General features: G+C 28.6%; 3 protein-coding genes across 3 annotated transcripts in view; 1 reads left to right on the forward strand and 2 right to left on the reverse strand.

The window, feature by feature from the left end:
• Nucleotides 1-650: 650 nt before the first annotated feature.
• Nucleotides 651-9,596, reverse strand: LOC111687253. Its single transcript, XM_023449681.2, has 3 exons — nt 8,482-9,596; nt 6,403-6,543; nt 651-867 (listed from the first exon to the last, which is right to left on the reverse strand). Exons 1-3 carry the CDS (start codon nt 9,544-9,546, stop codon nt 796-798), a joined length of 1,278 nt encoding a protein of 425 aa, XP_023305449.2. The 5' UTR covers nt 9,547-9,596; the 3' UTR covers nt 651-795.
• Nucleotides 3,465-6,012, reverse strand: LOC111687254 (translocating chain-associated membrane protein 1). Its single transcript, XM_023449682.2, has one exon. The coding sequence runs from the start codon at nt 5,606-5,608 to the stop codon at nt 4,499-4,501; it is 1,110 nt and encodes a 369-aa protein (XP_023305450.1). The 5' UTR covers nt 5,609-6,012; the 3' UTR covers nt 3,465-4,498.
• A 7,815-nt stretch (nt 9,597-17,411) lies between the features above and the next one.
• The window catches only part of LOC124418730 (basement membrane-specific heparan sulfate proteoglycan core protein-like), a 6,031-nt gene continuing 5,276 nt past the window's right edge, over nt 17,412-18,166 (forward strand). The window contains exon 1 of the mRNA XM_046945941.1: nt 17,412-17,435. Within this exon, the coding sequence (XP_046801897.1) occupies nt 17,412-17,435 (24 nt within the window). The remainder of the gene's footprint in view (nt 17,436-18,166) is intronic.

The following is an 18,166-nucleotide window of genomic DNA, read 5'->3' on the forward strand; positions in this document are numbered from 1 at the left end:
ATAGTCTAGTCTATAGTCTAGTCTATAGTCTAGTCTATAGTCTAGTCTATAGTCTAGTCTATAGTCTACTATATAGTCTAGTCTATAGTCTACTATATAGTCTAGTCTTTAGTCTCGTCTATATAGTCTAGTCTGTTGTCTAGTCTACAGTCTAGTCTATTGTCTGAACTATAGTCTGATCACTTGTCTCGTCTATAGACTAGTCTAGTGTATAGTCTAGTCTACGGTCTAGTCTAAATTCTATAGAGTAGTGTATAGTTTAGTCTAATGACTTATGTTTAGTCTACTACAGTCTAGTGTATAATTTAGTTTATAGTCTTTGTAATAGTCTCATCTATAGTCTAGTCTTTGGTCTAGTCTAAATCCTAGTCCCCATTTTATTTCAACAAATTTCTTTAACAATTTCCTTTATTATTTTTAATACTTTCTTTTTCTTTTTATTAAAAGTGTTTTTATAAATCAAAAATGGACATTTACTGTGATTTTTTGAAATATATATATTTTTTTTTTAAATTATGAACCTAATAAATTATTGTATATATATATATATATATATATGTATATATATTTTTTAAATCGGTTTAAGCAATATTTATTATAAAAAGAAAAAACCTTTTTAGTTTGATATTTTGTCTCTTGACGCTTTAAGTGTTTTTTTAAATTATTGTTTTTTTTTTAGAAAATTTTAAAGTAAATTAAAAATTTACGACAAAAATTTTGAAATGTATGAAATAAATAAATTTACCTTAAAATAACTTTAGTGAAGGGGGGGGGAAGAAAAAATATCCCTTTTACTTAATCTTCATCTGATAAATTGGTATTAGTTAATAAGGTGGTATTATCCTCGGCGCCAGTTTCTTCTAGATCCTGGAAAAGAGACAACATTTTTTGGAAATTTTTAATTTATTTTTAAGAATTTTTTTTTTTAATTTTTAAAAGTACTTAATCATACCAAAAAGTACTTGATTTAACAAAAGTACTTTTTTCAAAAAAAAGTACTAAAAGTTATTAAGTGAGAAATTTGATATTTTTTTCTTAATTTTTATATAATATTTGCAGTAAAAAGTACTTTATTTGATATTTTTGTAAAAAGTACTTAAAAGTTTCAGTTTTTGTGAAAAGTACTCTTTTTGTAAAAGGTACTTTTTAAGCAAAATATTTGTTTTTTAAAAAATGCTTAAAATTTTACCTTTTAATCAAATTTCTTTTCACTATGATATATTACTCTCTATGGAAAAAGGTACTAAAATGATACTTTTTCAAAAGTACTTTTTTGCAAAAAGTATCAATTTTGAATAAACTTTGTTTTTAATTTTGTTAACATAAAGTAGAATTTTTCTTTTTATATATATATCCTGTTGAATAGTACTAAATTTAGTATTTTTTTTTTTAAAGTACCAAAAAGTACTTTTTTCAAAAGTTTTAAAAATTAGTTAATTTTGTTAAAATGAATTAAATTTTATCATTTTTATAAATTTTCATGCTAAAAAGTACTTATTGGGAAATAGTACCAAAAAAGTACTTTTTTCAAAATGTTATAAAACTTTAAAAATTAGTTAATTTTGTTAAAATAAGGCAAATTTTATGGTTTTTAATTAATTTTCTTGCTAAAAAGTACTTATTTTGGAATTTTTTTGAAAAAGTACTTTTTAGTACTTTTTTTCAAAAACTTTCAAAAGTTTGCAAATTACTTAATTTTGTTAAAATAAGGTAAATTTTATCATTTTTAACTAATTTTCATGTTAAAAAGTACTAAATTTAGTACTTTTTTGAAAAAGTACTAAAAAACTACTTTTTTCAAAAAGTTTCAAAAGTTTGCAAATTAGTTGAATTAGTTAAATTAAAGTAAATTTTAACTTTTAAAACTAAATTTCATGTAAAAAGTACTAAATTTAGTATTTTTTGAAAAAGTACCAAAAAAACTACTTTTTTCAAAAAGTTGCAAAAGTTTGCAAATTAGTTGGATTTGTTAAATTAAAGTAAATTTTAACTTTTTAAACTAGTTTTCATGTAAAAAAAAGTACTAAATTTTGTATTTTTTGAAAAAAGTACTAAAAAACTACTTTTTTCAAAAAGTTTCAAAAGTTTGTAAATTACTTAATTTTATTTAAATAAACTAAATTTTAATATTTTAAACTAGTTTTCATGTAAAAAAGTACTAAATTTAGTATTTTTTTAAAAAAGTACTAAAAAACTACTTTTTTTCAAAAACTTTCAAAAGTTTGCAAATTACTTAATTTTGTTAAAATATTAATAATTAAAACTAGTTTTTATGTAAAAAAGTACTAAATTTAGTACTTTTTTGAAAAAAGTACTAAAAAACTACTTTTTTAAAAAAGTTTCAAAAGTTTGAAATTTTGTTTATATTGTTAAAATAACATAAATTTTTTACTTTTTTTTACAAAAATTTGTTGATTTTTGTATTAAATTTTATATGTTTTCTGTGAAAACTTTAAAACTTATAAAGAAATCTGTTATTTTCTTGAAAAATTTTTAACTTTTTTTGTGATTTGTCTTATCAAAAACCTTTTATTTTGTTACACCTTTCATTTACTCATTTAAATTTTATAATTTATACAATTTGTTGGCATAATTTAGAAAAATTATAACAGACATTTAAAAAAAAGGCCACATAGGCAAATGTATTTATAAACTATTTATAAACTGGTTTAGTTTTAGTAAAAAAAAAATCATAACCTTGAGCTTCATAGACTTTCTAACTTACCTTTGTTTTTTTATAAAAAAAAAAACAATTTTTTTTTAAATTTTTTTTAGTTTTCTTTTGTTTTTTTTTTTATTTTTGTAAAAAAATATGTTTATTTGTTTATTTAAATATTGTTTCGTTTTGTAGGTTTTTTGTGTTTGTTTTTCTTTTAAGTTTAAACTAAAATTAATAAATTTAAATTTGTCATGTTAAGTTTTAAAGGGAAGGGGGTGTTGTTTAAGGATAGAGGGAGTTGTTGCCAAGTTGTACTTGGAATGTTTTTTTGTTGTTTTTGTTTTAAGCAGAAAAAGATGTTATAATTCTTAAAATTATAGTTTTTATTCAAACAAAACTCAAAAGTTTAGTTTAAGTTTAAGGTTTTTGGGGGCAGGGGGAGGGGTGTTTAAACCATCTTTTTTTTTAACAAAAATTATGATTTTTTTATTAAATTTAAAAATAATATTACACTTTAGAAAACTTATTTTTTAAATAGAAAAGATAATTATAAACTTATAATGTTTGTTTTAGTTTTTTTTGTTTTTTTTAGTAAAAAAATATATTTTTTTATAATATAAACTTTATATTAGTTTTTTTTATAAATTTTTTTATAAAATAAAGGAAGCATATTGTTTATGTGTTTTTCTTTTCGTCATGAGAATGTTTGGAAGTTTTCTAAAAAACTGAATAACAAAGTTTGTATTTTTATAAAAAAAATTATTGTAGAAAATATAAAAAAATAAAACAAAAATAAAAATTAAAAAAAAATCTAGAAAAAAATTGTGTTTAACTGTTAGATGATGTTTTTAAATGCTTTTTTAAAAAGTAAGAAACGTTTGTAACACACAAATGAAAGGGATAATTGTCAAGGACTTAAGTCTAAACTATAGTCCAGACATTAGCCTAGACTTAAGTCTAAACTACAGTCAAACTTTAGCTTAGACTTAAGTCTAAACTAAGGTCAAACTTTAGCCTAGACTTAAGTCTAATCTAAAGTCAAACTTAAGCTTAGACCTAAGTCTAAACTATAGTCCAGACATTAGCCTAGACTTAAGTCTAAACTACAGTCAAGCTTTAGCTTAGAATTAAGTCTAAACTAAGGTCAAACTTTAGCCTAGATTTAAGTCTAAATTAAAGTCAAACTTAAGCTTAGACTTAAGTCTAAACTAAGGTCAAACTTTAGCTTAGACTAAAGTCTAAACTACAGTCAAACTTTAGCTTAGACTAAAGTCTAAACTACAGTCAAACTTTAGCTTAGACTTAAGTCTAAACTAAGGTCAAACTTTAGCTTAGACTTAAGTCTAAACTACAGTTAAGCTTTAGCTTAGAATTAAGTCTAAACTAAGGTCAAACTTTAGCCTAGATTTAAGTCTAAATTAAAGTCAAACTTAAGCTTAGACTTAAGTCTAAACTAGAGTCAAACTTTAGCCTAAACTTAAGTCTAAACTAAAGTCAAGACATTAGTCTAAATAAAACACTTTAGTACGCTCTCTTTAAGCTGCACTTTAAGCCAAAACATCTATACCCACTCCTTTCTCTTACAATTATCCTTTTCATTTATGTGCTTTCCTTTTAAGATCGATTGCAAAGAACAAAGAGAAAAGGGAAAAGAGATGCAGTAATTGAAAGTAATTTCAAAAACAATTTCACTCCCCAGGAGTTGTTAACATTTCAAAAAACACTGCCATTACTGCTCTACTCCACCAACTCCTCATTCATTCTTTTGCAATAGAAAAATTGTTGTAAATTTGTTGTTGTTGTAGTTTATATAAATCCTTATAAAATACAGCTTTAAACTTATTTAACCTTAACCTTATGGTTAATAGGAGCGTTAGGCGATTGATCAGCTTCTGGTAAATCGGATTCACGTTTACGTTTTGTCTTCTCCTTGGGTGATTTCTTCTTTTGTGTCGACGATTGCAATTTGGCCAATTGTTTAGCCTCACGTTTAGCCTTTAGCTGTTCGGTGATAAACGAGAAAATCAAATAGCCCTGCAAGGCCATTAAAGAGACCAAAGCCAAAAAGCCACGTAATTTACTGGAAGTGGTAGCCACTACACCATAATATAAAGTCAAGACACCTATGACCATGGTGGTGAAACGTACAAAAACAAAGACAGCTGAATTGAAAATGCGAGCACTGGCTAGTTTTTCATCCTTATCGAAAACACCAATCAATTGAAAGATATGCGAAACAATTTCACTCAAATAGTGTAGAGTCAAAAGGACAACAGCAATGCGTTGGAAGCCAAAGCTATAGGCCAAGCAGATAACCGAAAAGCCGCAAATGGAGTGAATAATTTTGGGTTGTTGTTCCTCTTTACGCACCTTTTGGAAATACAATTCCGGCAACATGTGCAGATAGTAGGCCAATTGTATGATGAAATAGAACTTGTGCAAAAAGGTCATAGGGTGATTAGGGAAATCATCCCATAAAAGAGAAAATTTACTGAAATAGGCCTCCTTTAGAATGATGTTGGCACCCCACAGGAAAGACATAACATAGAAGGTAACCAATTGACCACTTTCATTGAACAGTGACAGCTTAAACTTGGATAAATGTAGTTTCTTGGAGATTTTATCCAAAACAAACTCCTGGATAATGGCATGCATAATAATGCAGGTAATGGTGTAAAAAAAAACAGCACAATAATCCTTAATGCCAGCCATATAGGTATAAGGTTTGCCATAAGGTTGTTCACGTGTAGGCTCCTCTCCCGAGACATTGTGATGCAAAGAGATAAAAGCACTAGCAAAGGGTGCCGTCGATTCATCCATTAAACCCAAAACAAATACCATAGCCACACAGGATATAATATCAGCATGATTTTGTATAACAAATTCATGACTTAAGATAGGAGGATTCTTTGAAGACGACTTACGTCCCATACCAGGTTTAATGGCCATCTTTTCTTTTTTGTTCACCCAAACTCTGTTCAATTAGTTTGTAAGCTCAAACCAGCAGCAATAAAAGCTTTCGTTTTAGTTTAATGTGTATTTCTTTTATACACAATCAATTTTCTTTTGATTAATTTGTTTATTCTTGCAAAAAGTTTTTTCTTTTCCAAAATTTTTTTTTCTTTTTTTCTTTCCCAATCTTCTGCCAACACTCCTCCAGTCACTTTCTTGTTACGTTTACTTGTGTTAAGTGTGGAATTTAAAAAATAACTAAGATTTTTTCTCTGGTCTTACTTATTTGCTACTAAATTTTAGTTTTCTTTCAGTATCTTTTATTTTTTTTTTACACGTCAAATTGTATAGTAAAATGCCAGAAAAAAATGCCACGCAGCAAAACCGACGTTTTGTCAATGCAGTCGCTATTTAAGAGTACATAAACAAAAGATACTCTCTCCTCTCTCTCTCTTGCAAAACAACACTGACAAACAAACACACAAACTCATATAAATACTCTTTTATTTGTTCATGACACAAGAGTACACACGTACACACTCGAAAATTTGACAATTTGACATTAGAAATGGCAAAACAAAACAACAGGGTTGCAAAAAAATGGTAGTATAAAGTAATAACAAGTAAACATAACCGTTAAATAAACAACAAATCAAATATTTTTAAAAAAATACTTATTTTTTAATAAAAAACAACAAATATAAAACAAACCAATTAAGAAAACAAATAAAATCTATAGAAATTTTTAAACAAAAATCTGTAAAATTTTCATTTATAATCAAACTACTTACATTACGATTACGTTTCCTCACCGATGTAACTATTGTCCTTTTGTTGCGTGCCACTAAACAGACAGTGATTATGAGTATAACACCAATTAAAGCGAAACCCAAGAGAGCGGGTAATAAAACACTATCCTCTGTTTTGTAACCCTAAATTAAAGAAATTTGCAAAATGTCATAATCTGGACTATATAATAAACTATAGTCAAGAATATAATTGAAATAGACTGGACTATAGGATAGTCTATAGAATAGTTTATAGTCTATTGTCTAGACTAAAGAATAGTCCATTGCCTGGACTATAGAATAGTCTATAGTCTGGACTATAGAATAGTCTGTAGTCTGGACTATAGAATAGTCTGTAGTCTGGACTATAGAATAGTCTGTAGTCTGGACTATAGAATAGTCTATAGTCTAGACTATAGAATAGTCTATAGTCCGGACTATAGAATAGTCTATAGTCTGGACTATAGAATAGTCTATAGTCTGGACTATAGAATAGTCTATAGTCTGGATTATAGAATAGTCTATAGTCTGGACTATAGAATAGTCTATAGTCTAGACTATAGAATAGTCTATAGTCTAGACTATAGAATAGTCTATAGTCTGGACTATAGAATAGTCTATAGTCTGGACTATAGAATAGTCTATAGTCTGGACTATAGAATAGTCTATAGTCTGGACTATAGAATAGTCTATAGTCTGGACTATAGAATAGTCTATAGTCTGGACTATAGAATAGTCTATAGTCTGGACTATAGAATAGTCTATAGTCTGGACTATAGAATAGTCTATAGTCTGGACTATAGAATAGTCTATAGTCTGGACTATAGAATAGTCTATAGTCTGGACTATAGAATAGTCTATAGTCTGGACTATAGAATAGTCTATAGTCTGGACTATAAAATAGTCTATAGTCTGGACTATAGAATAATCTATAGTCTGGACTATAGAAATAGTCTATAGAAAATAGACTATAGAAAATAGAATAGTCTATAGTCTAGACTAAAGAATAGTCTATAGTCTGGACTATAGAATAGTGTATAGTCTGGACTATAGAATAGTGTATAGTCTGGACTATAGAATAGTCTATAGTCTGGACTATAGAATAGTCTATAGTCTGGACTATAGAATAGTCTATAGTCTGGACTATAGAATAGTCTATAGTCTGGACTATAGAATAGTCTATAGTCTGGACTATAGAATAGTCTATAGTCTGGACTATAGAAAAGTCTATAGTCTGGACTATAGAATAATCTATAGTCTGGACTATAGAATAGTCTATAGTCTGGACTATAGAATAGTCTATAGTCTGGACTATAGAATAGTCTATAGTCTGGACTATAGAATAGTCTATAGTCTGGACTATAGAATAGTCTTTAGTCTGGACTATAGAATAATCTATAGTCTGGACTATAGAATAGTCTATAGTCTGGACTATAGAATAGTCTATAGTCTGGACTATAGAATAGTCTATAGTCTGGACTATAGAATAGTCTATAGTCTGGACTATAGAATAGTCTATAGTCTGGACTATAGAATAGTCTATAGTCTGGACTATAGAATAGTCTATAGTCTGGATTATAGAATAGTCTATAGTCTTGACTATAGAATAGTCTATAGTCTGGACGATAGAATAGTCTATAGTCTTGACTATAGAATAGTCTATAGTCTGGACGATAGAATAGTCTGGACTATAGAATAATCTTTATTCTGGACTATAGAATAGTCTATAGTCTGGACTATAGAATAGTCTATAGTCTGGACTATAGAATAGTCTATAGTCTGGACTATAGAATAGTCTATAGTCTGGACTATAGAATAGTCTATAGTCTGGACTATATAATAGGATATAGTCTGGACTATAGAATAGTCTATAGTCTAGACTATAGAATAGTCTATAGTCTGGACTATAGAATTGTCTATAGTCTGGACTATAGAATTGTCTATAGTCTGGACTATAGAATTGTCTATAGTCTGAACTATAGAATAGTCCGAAGTCTACACTTTATTCTGACCTCTAGTTTAGTCCATATTCTGTCCTATAATCGTTTTTTTTTAGTTTGATATCAAATATTTCGTACTTACATTCCATTGAAAATATGTCGACGGATCTATATACGGCCAATGAGAATGTATCCAATCTGAATTTTTTTCATCCTTGCCATGTCCATTAACACTTTCCAACGTTTTAACGGGTAAAATATCATTTAAATTACTATTATCAGGTGTAGGTTGTATAGGTGAGAGATTTTTAACTAAAACTGGTGGTATAGCAGGTTTCTTAGCGGTCGATTTTAAAAGAGGCACCTGCATTATACGTGTCGTAATAGTGGGTTGTGTTGAAGAACTATTGATATTTTGATTTAAAGCTGACTGTAAAGAGGCTCTCGGTACGCTGGGTACAGCAGAGGCCGATGACAAAGGACGATTGAGGAATGTTGAGAGAGTAGTGGGAAGGGGGGTAGTGGTGGCAGCAGCAGCAACGGTAGTAGTGGCTGCTTGACTTAAAGTAGTTTGAGTTATTGGGGTTTTAAGAAGATTAGCATCAGCTGTTTTCGATTCTGTGGCAGAGGGTTGTGTTGAGCTGGTGTCTGCATTTAGGTTTAAATGTGTTATGGAAATTTTGTCAGTTGTAGAGCTTTGTAGATCTTTATTAGAGTTGTTTACATTAGCAGTTAGCTGGTTAGGAGCTTCTGTGCTAAGTGACTTATTAACTTTCAAAATAAACTTTTCAACACCATCTTTATTGATAATTTTCACCGGTTTACCAACATTTAAAGCCAAATTGCCTTTATTTATAAGGATATTATTTTGTGTGGATAAATGAGTGGGCACATGATCCTTAAGTTCCAAAGGTTTAGGGCTAAAAGCATTTTTAGTTTTTAGAAACCATTCCGTAGGATTAGGTAGACATTCGGCGGACACTAGAAAAGGCACCAAAACGGCCCCTATAATAACGGTGCACACAAACAGCAGACCCAAATAGGCAAAAAAGGATCTTCTTTTGGGTTTTTTAGTTTTCGATTTCTTTATACCCCCACCACCCCCACCTGAGGCCGCCTTTATTTTGTCCTCCAATCGAAAATCATCATTTTGCGGTAAAATCGTATATTGCAAACTATTCTCACCGTGCCTTATGGTTTTATACATAATGGCCTTAATAATGTTGGATTTCCTAAAACAATTCTATTCGAAAATTTTCAAAAAAAATATTGCAAACATATGGCAATAATTAAGGATTCTAATGTTTTGCTTAGCAACGTGTAAAGTTAACAGTTTTTTCTAGCAAATTAAAATTTAAAGTTGTTTATTGATTTAATATTTAAATTTTTTTAAAAACACACTTAAGGATTTAATTAAATCCTGTTATTTTAGTATCCTTTTAAAGTCTAATGCTAAGAAATTGTAATTCCAATGTGCGTGTGTAAAAATGACGTTGATATTTTGTCGTTTTTTCTTTCTTTTTTTCTGATTTGTTCTAATAAAAACCCATGGAAAAAGTGGGGTAGGTTACAAATATCCTTGAAAATAATGAAAAAATATTAAGAAAACTTTTTCACGAAATCGTAAAAATCTTTGCACACACACTTTAAATTTCACTTTAAATTCACTTTTAAAAAAACTTTTACAAAATTCTTTTAATTTTTTTATAAATATTCTTTAAATCTTTTAAAACTTTCAAAAACTTTTCAAAATAATCTCTATTTCTTTAATTAAAAGTTCTTGCAAAACTATTCTTTTCTTTTCCCCACAAATTCTTTAAAATTCTCTTTATTTTCTTTTAATTTTTCTTTTATTAAACATAAACACTTTAATTTTATTTATTATAATTTATTTTTTTATTAAAATAAAATCAAAACTTTACTTATTTTTATTACAATTTTGTGTCTATTCTTTAGAATTTTTTTTGTATGTTTTTATTACAGTTGTCTGTTTTCTTTTTTTAACTCCCCATTTTTACTTTCCTTTATAACTTAAAGTGACAGTTGTTAAACTGTCATTCTTCGTAAATATTTTTGTTAAAAATCAATAAAAAGTACCTGTAGTACATCCTTTTATTTGCTCTGCAATATAAAATTCTCTTAAATTTTGCTCTTTTTTTTGCACAAAAATCTTTAATTTGTAACATATGTTTCGTTCTTGCGGTCCTATTTCATGTAATTAAGGGTGTTAATTTGACAACCGGCAACAAAAACAGATGTTAGTTTTTATCACTGGCAACACTGCTTAAAATAATGTTAAGTTAGTAATTAACGATGGCAATGCTGTGCAGTAAGAGTAATAGATGGGTTGCCATATAAAAGAAGGAAACATAAAATAGACTATAGTCTAGTCTAAACTTTAGTCTAGTCTTTAGTCTAGTTTATAGTCTAGTTTATAGTCTAGTCTATAATCTAGTCTATAGTCTAGTCTATAATCTAGTCTATAGTCTAGTCTATAGTCTAGTCTATAATCTAGTCTATAGTCTATAGTATAGTCTATAGTCTAGTCTACAGTCTAGTCTATAGTCTAGTCTATAGTCTAGTCTATAGTCTAGTCTATAGTCTAGTCTATAGTCAAGTCTATAGTCTAGTCTATAGTCTAGTCTATAGTCTAGTCTATAGTCTAGTCTATAGTCTAGTCTATAGTCTAGTCTAGTCTATAGTCTAGTCTATAGTCTAGACTATAGTCTAGTATATAGTCTAGTATATAGTCTAGTCTATAGTCTAGTCTATAGTCTAGTCTATAGTCTAGTCTATAGTCTAGTCTATAGTCTAGTCTATAGTCTAGTCTATAGTCTAGTCTATAGTCTAGTCTATAGTCTAGTCTATAGTCTAGTCTATAGTCTAGTCTATAGTCTAGTCTATAGTCTAGTCTATAGTCTAGTCTATAGTCTAGTCTATAGTCTAGTCTATAGTCTAGTCTATAGTCTAGTCTATAGTCTAGTCTATAGTCTAGTCTATAGTCTAGTCTATAGTCTAGTCTATAGTCTAGTCTATAGTCTAGTCTATAGTCTAGTCTATAGTCTAGTCTATAGTCTAGTCTATAGTCTAGTCTATAGTCTAGTCTATAGTCTAGTCTATAGTCTAGTCTATAGTCTAGTCTATAGTCTAGTCTATAGTCTATAGTCTAGTCTATAGTCTAGTCTATAGTCTAGTCTATAGTCTAGTCTATAGTCTAGTCTATAGTCTAGTCTATAGTCTAGTCTATAGTCTAGTCTATAGTCTAGTCTATAGTCTAGTCTATAGTCTAGTCTATAGTCTAGTCTATAGTCTAGTCTATAGTCTAGTCTATAGTCTAGTCTATAGTCTAGTCTATAGTCTAGTCTATAGTCTAGTCTAAAGTCTAGTCTATAGTCTAGTCTATAGTCTAGTCTATAGTCTAGTCTATAGTCTAGTCTATAGTCTAGTCTATAGTCTAGTCTATAGTCTAGTCTATAGTCTAGTCTATAGTCTAGTCTATAGTCTAGTCTATAGTCTAGTCTATAGTCTAGTCTATAGTCTAGTCTATAGTCTAGTCTATAGTCTAGTCTATAGTCTAGTCTATAGTCTAGTCTATAGTCTAGTCTATAGTCTAGTCTATAGTCTAGTCTATAGTCTAGTCTATAGTCTAGTCTATAGTCTAGTCTATAGTCTAGTCTATAGTCTAGTCTATAGTCTAGTCTATAGTCTAGTCTATAGTCTAGTCTATAGTCTAGTCTATAGTCTAGTCTATAGTCTAGTCTATAGTCTAGTCTATAGTCTAGTCTATAGTCTAGTCTATAGTCTAGTCTATAGTCTAGTCTATAGTCTAGTCTATAGTCTAGTCTATAGTCTAGTCTATAGTCTAGTCTATAGTCTAGTCTATAGTCTAGTCTATAGTCCAGTCTATAGTCTAGTCTATAGTCTAATCTATAGTCTAGTCTATAGTCTAGTCTATAGTCTAGTCTATAGTCTAGTCTATAGTCTAGTCTATACTCTAGTCTATAGTCTAGTCTATACTCTAGTCTATATTCTAGTCTAGTCTATAGTCTAGTCTATAGTCTAGTCTATAGTCTAGTCTATAGTCTAGTCTATAGTCTGGTCTACAGTCTAGTCTATAGTCTAGTCTATAGTCTAGTCTACAGTCCAGTCTATAGTCTAGTGTATAGTCTGTAGTCTAGTCTATAGTCTAGTCTATTGTTTAGGCTATAGTCTAGTCTATGGTCTACACAATAACAATCATCATAATAAAAAGGAATAAATTACAACAACAAACAGTTTGCTAAAACAAACAAGTGCTAATGCACTAATTATTACAAACAGACAAAAACTCGCACAAATACCACTAAACATAAACTAACAACAACAGTAGCAAAAAGCTTCATCTAATAACTCCCCACCAACCCTATACAATTATAGCAACAAACATTAAGTAAATGAAAAAATGAGTAAAGAGAGTTGTAGAGTTTATCAATGAAAACAACAACAGTATTTAATGCAAAACAATGACAATGACAAAGCAAAAAAATTAAGACAATTGCACACAAAATTCTTATAAATAAAAGGAAAATGCTTAATACTTAATAAAGTTTTAATAAATCTTTGTAATAAATTACACTAACCTTTAACTAACAGCAACAAAAACAAGAATATTTGTTTTATTAATTAAATTTAAAAAAGCACATACACACGCACACACGCACAAGCGAAAACGAATTACATACGAATTTATGCAAAAATTTGTTGATAAATTACCATTTAAATAATAAACTTTTGAATTTTCATAATTTTTTTCTTATTTATTTATTTTAAAAACACTTGTTTTACAAAGATAATTCTATTGTTTTTTAATTAAATTCTAAAATTTTTTTAATTTTTACCAAAGTTCCTTTAGTTACACTTAAAACCCGTCACGCACTGTTAACACTTCAATAAGGACTGAAAAGAGAAATAGAAAATAAAGATTTTATTAGTTTCATTACTTTCATTTACTGTTGTTTTTATTTACATAATTTGCTTTTTATGTTATTTTGATATTAACATACTGTTAACACAATTCCCCTTTGCCATTTATGTTATTGTCCCTTTAACACTCTGTTAACTGCTAAATTCTATTATTACTGCTTTGTTCGGTTTATTTTCTATTTCTCTTGTCAGTCCTTATTGCAGTGTTAACAGTGCGCGACGGTTTTAAGTGTAACTAAAAATTTTGTTAAAAGTGTTCAAAATTTTGTAAATTAATATAAACAATATAGTTTTCCAAGTAAAACAAGTGTTTTAAATTAAATGAATTAGTTTACTTTATTAAAATTTAAAAGTTTATTCTTTTTAAAGTTTATTTGTTAACAAATCTTTGCGTATTTTCGTTGGTAAATCGTATACGAGAGTGTGTGTATGTTTTTTTTTTTAATTTAGTTAATAAAAGAAATATTTTTATTGTTGCTGTTTGTTAAAGGTTAGTGTTCAGTTTTTAAGTTTTGAAACTAATTTGTTAATAACATTTATTAATATTTGTTAAAAATTAACTTTTTTACTTCAATTTATTAGAATTTTCTGTTTGTGTAAATGTCTTATTTTTTTTTTGCATTGTCATGTTCATAAACTCTACAACTCTCTTTACTATTTTTTCTTTTACTTTATGTTTGTTGTTATAATAGTGTTGGGTTGAGTGGGGTGTAATGTTTTGTTGTTGTTATTTTATTTCTTTATTTCGCATTGGTGCAGACTTTTGTCTCTTCGTGGTTTTGAGTGCATTTGCACTTGTTTGTTTTAACAAAGTACCAATCTGTTGTTGTTGTTCTTAAACATGTTGGGTCTTGTATTAAATACTGTTGTTGCTTTCATTCATAAACTCTACAACTCTCTTTACGTTTTTGCTCTTACTTTATGTTTGTTGTTATAAATATGTTAGGTTGGTGGGGTGTTATGTTTGTTGTTGTTATTTTATGTCTTTACTTCACATTCGTGCAGATTTTCGTCTGTTCGTAGTATTTAGTGCATTTGCACTTGTTTATTTTAACAAAATACCAATCTATAGTTGTTGTTGTTCTATTTTCTTATTGTGTGTGTTTTTTTGTGCAACTTTTTTAATATTTTGTTCTTTGACATGTTTTCATTCATAAACTCTATAACTCTCTTTAGTATTTTTTTTCTTTTACATTATGTTTGTTGTTATAATAGTGTTGGGTTGGTTAGGAGAGTTAAATTTTATGATTTGTTGATGTTGTTGTTATTTTTTTCTTGGTGAGGTTTGTTGTTGTTTTGCGTAACAATTTTTAGTTTATGTTTTCATGTTGTTTCATTTAGCGAAGTGTTTTTGTTGTATTTTATTATTGTCATTATGATGTTTGACATTGTTTTGTTGTTATTGGCCAGAGGGTGATGGAGTTTAGAGTTTTTAGAATATTTATGTAATTGGTTTATGTTGTGGATTTCTGCTGTTGTTATTGTTTTTAGTTTTTGTTGGCATCTTAGTTGCCTTAGAACATTTGAACTAGTGTTAGTTTTTGTACTCGAAATCAAAGTATTGTTTTAAGTAATGGCAATAGACTAGAATATAGTCTAGTCTATAGTCTAGTCTATAATCTAGTCTATAATCTAGTCTATAGTCTAGTCTATAGTTTAGTCTATAGTCTAGTCTATAGTCTAGTCCATAGTCTAGTCTATAGTCTAGTCTTTAGTCTAGTCTATAGACTAGACTATAGACTAGTCTATAGTCTAGTCTATAGTCTAGTCTATAGTTTAGTCTATAGTCTAGTCTATAGTCTAGTCTCTAGTCTAGTCTATAGTCTAGTCTATAGTCTAGTCTATAGTCTATTCTATAGTCCAGTCTATAGTCTAGTCTATAGTCTAGTTTATAGTCTAGTCTATAGTCTAGTCTAAAGTCTATTCTATAGTCTAGTCTTTAGTCTAGTCTATAGTCTAGTCTATAGTCTAGTCTATAGTCTAGTCTATAGTCTAGTCTATAGTCTAGTCTATAGTCTAGTCTATAGTCTAGTCTATAGTCTAGTCTATAGTCTAGTCTATAGTCCAGTCTATAGTCTAGTCTATAGTCTAGTCTATAGTCTAGTCTATAGTCTAGTCTATAGTCTAGTCTATAGTCTAGTCTATAGTCTAGTCTATAGTCTAGTCTATAGTCTAGTCTATAGTCTAGTCTATAGCCTAGACTATAGACTAGACTATAGATTAGACTATAGATTAGACTATAGACTAGACTATAAACTAGACTAAAGATTAGACTATAGTCTAGTCTATAGTCTAGTCTATAGTCTAGTCCATAGTCTAGTCTATAGTCTAATCTATAGTCTAATCTATAGTCTAGTCTATAGTCTAGTCTATAGACTAGACTATAGTCTAGTCATTAGTCTATGATCTAGTTTATAGTCTTGACTATATTCTAATCTATAGTCTTGTGTATTGTCTAATCAATAATATTTTATTACTTACGTCAACTCTTAATTTTACTTTCATATCATTCATTTACTGTTGTTTTTATTTACATAATTTGCTTTTTATGTTATTCTGATATTAACATACTGTTAACTCATTTCCCCTCTGCCATTTATGTTATTGTCCCTTTAACACTCTGTTAACTGCTAAATTCCATTATTCCTGCTTTGTTCGGTTTATTTTCTCTTTCTCTTGTCAGTCCTTATTGAAGTGTTTATGGTGCGTGACGGTTTTAAGTGTAACTTAATAAAAGATTTGTTAAAAGTGTTAAACATTTTGTAAATTAATATAAACAATAAAGTTTTCCAATGTTAAACAAGTGTTTCAAATTAAATGAATTAGTTTACTTTATTAAAATTTAAAAGTTTATTCTTTTTAAAGTTAATTTGTTAACAAATCTTTGCGTATTTTCGTTTGTGAATCGTATACGGGAGTGTGTGTGTGTTTTTTTTTTTAATTTAGTTAATAAAAGAAATATTCTTATTGTTGTTGCTGTAAGTTAAAGGTTAGTGTTCAGTTTTTACATTTTGAAACTAATTTGTTAATAATATTCATTAATATTTGTTAAAAATTAACTATTTCACTTCAATTTATTAGAATTTTTTGTTTGTTTGTGTAAATGTCTTCATTTTTTTTGCATTGTCATGTTCATAAACTCTACAACTCTCTTTACTATTTTTTCTTTTACTTTATATTTGTTGTTATAATAGTTTTGGTTGAGTGGGGTGTAATATTTTCTTGTTGTTATATTATTGCTTTATTTAGCATTCGTGCAGATTTTCGCCTGTTCGTGATATTGAGTGCATTTGCACTTGTTTGTTTTAACAAAGTACCAATCTTTTGCTGTTGTTGTTCTTAATATTTTGTTCTTAAACATGTTGCGTCTTGTATTAAATACTTGTTGTTGTTGGTTTCATTCATAAACTCTACAACTCTCTTTACGTTTTTTTTCTTTTACTTTATGTTTGTTGTTATAATAGTGTTGGGTTGAGTGGGGTGTAATGTTTTGTTGTTGTTATATTATTTCTTTACTTCGCATTCGTGCAGATTTTCGTCTGTTGGTGGTATTGAGTGCATTTGCACTTGTTTGTTTTAACAATGTACCAATATGTTGTTGTTGTTCTATATTCTTATTGTGTGTGTTTTTTGTGCAACTTTCTTAATATATTGTTCTTTGACATGTTGGGTCTTGCATTCAATACTGTTGTTGCTTTCATTCATAAACTCTATAACTCTCTTTAGTATTTTTTTCTTTTACATTATGTTTGTTGTTATAATTGTGTTGAGTTGGTGGGGAGAGAGTTTAGTTTAATGATTTGTTGATGTTGTTGTAATCTTTGTTTTTTTTCTTTGGTAAGGTTTGTTATTGTTGTTTTGCATAAGCTTATGTTTGTAGGCATTCGTGTAGGTTTTTGTTTGTTCGTTTTAAGTGCATTTGCATTTGTTAGTTTTAGCAAAGAGTTTGTTGTTGTTCTATATTCTATTTTGTTTGTGTTATTTTGTGCAATTTTCTTAAAACTTTGGACTTTGACATGTTGGTTCTTGCATTATATACATTTGTTATTGTTTTCATTTAAAAACAAAATCTCTTTGGTCTTTTTACTTTAACTTAATCATCAAGTCTTAATGATTAAGTTAATTGTTGGTGGGGTTAGTGGTTGGGTTGATGGTGAGTGATTAGTTTAAGGCTTTTGTTTATGTTGTTATTATTTTGTTATTCTCTAGTCAAGTTTGTGGTTGTTTTGCTGCTCATTTATGTTTGGTGCTCACATTCGTGCAGGATTTCGCTTGTTCGTGTTGTTGAATGCTTTTGCACTTGTTTCTTTTAGCAAAGTGTTTGTTGTTGTACTTTATTATTGTCATTATGATGTTGGTCATTATTTTGTTGTCATTAGTAAGGGGCGGGAATGATGTTTAGCGTTTTTTTGCGAGTGTTTGCATAAAACTGTGTCTGGTTAATCCATCTATTCATATATAGGTACATATGTATGTATTTATGTAATTGGTTTATGTTGTGGATTTCTGCTGTTGTTATTGTTTTTTAGTTTTCATTGGCATCTTTGCTGCCTTAGGACATTTGGACTAGTGTTAGTTTTTGTACTCGAAATCAAAGTATTGTTTTAAGAAATGACAATAGACTAGACTATAGTCTAGTCTATACTATAGTTTATAGTGTAGTCTATAGTCTAGTCTATAGTCTAGTCTACAGCCTAGTCTATAGTCTAGTCTATAGTCTAGTCTATAGTCTAGTATATAGTGTAGTCTATAGTCTTGTCTACAGTCTAGTCTATAGTCTAGTCTATAGTCTAGTCTATAGTCTAGTCTATAGTCTAGTCTATAGTCTAGTCTATAGTCTAGTCTACAGTCTAGTCTACAGTCTA

The sequence above is a fragment of the Lucilia cuprina genome, chromosome 3 (assembly GCF_022045245.1).
Source record: "Lucilia cuprina isolate Lc7/37 chromosome 3, ASM2204524v1, whole genome shotgun sequence".
Taxonomy (NCBI): Eukaryota; Metazoa; Arthropoda; class Insecta; order Diptera; family Calliphoridae; genus Lucilia; species Lucilia cuprina.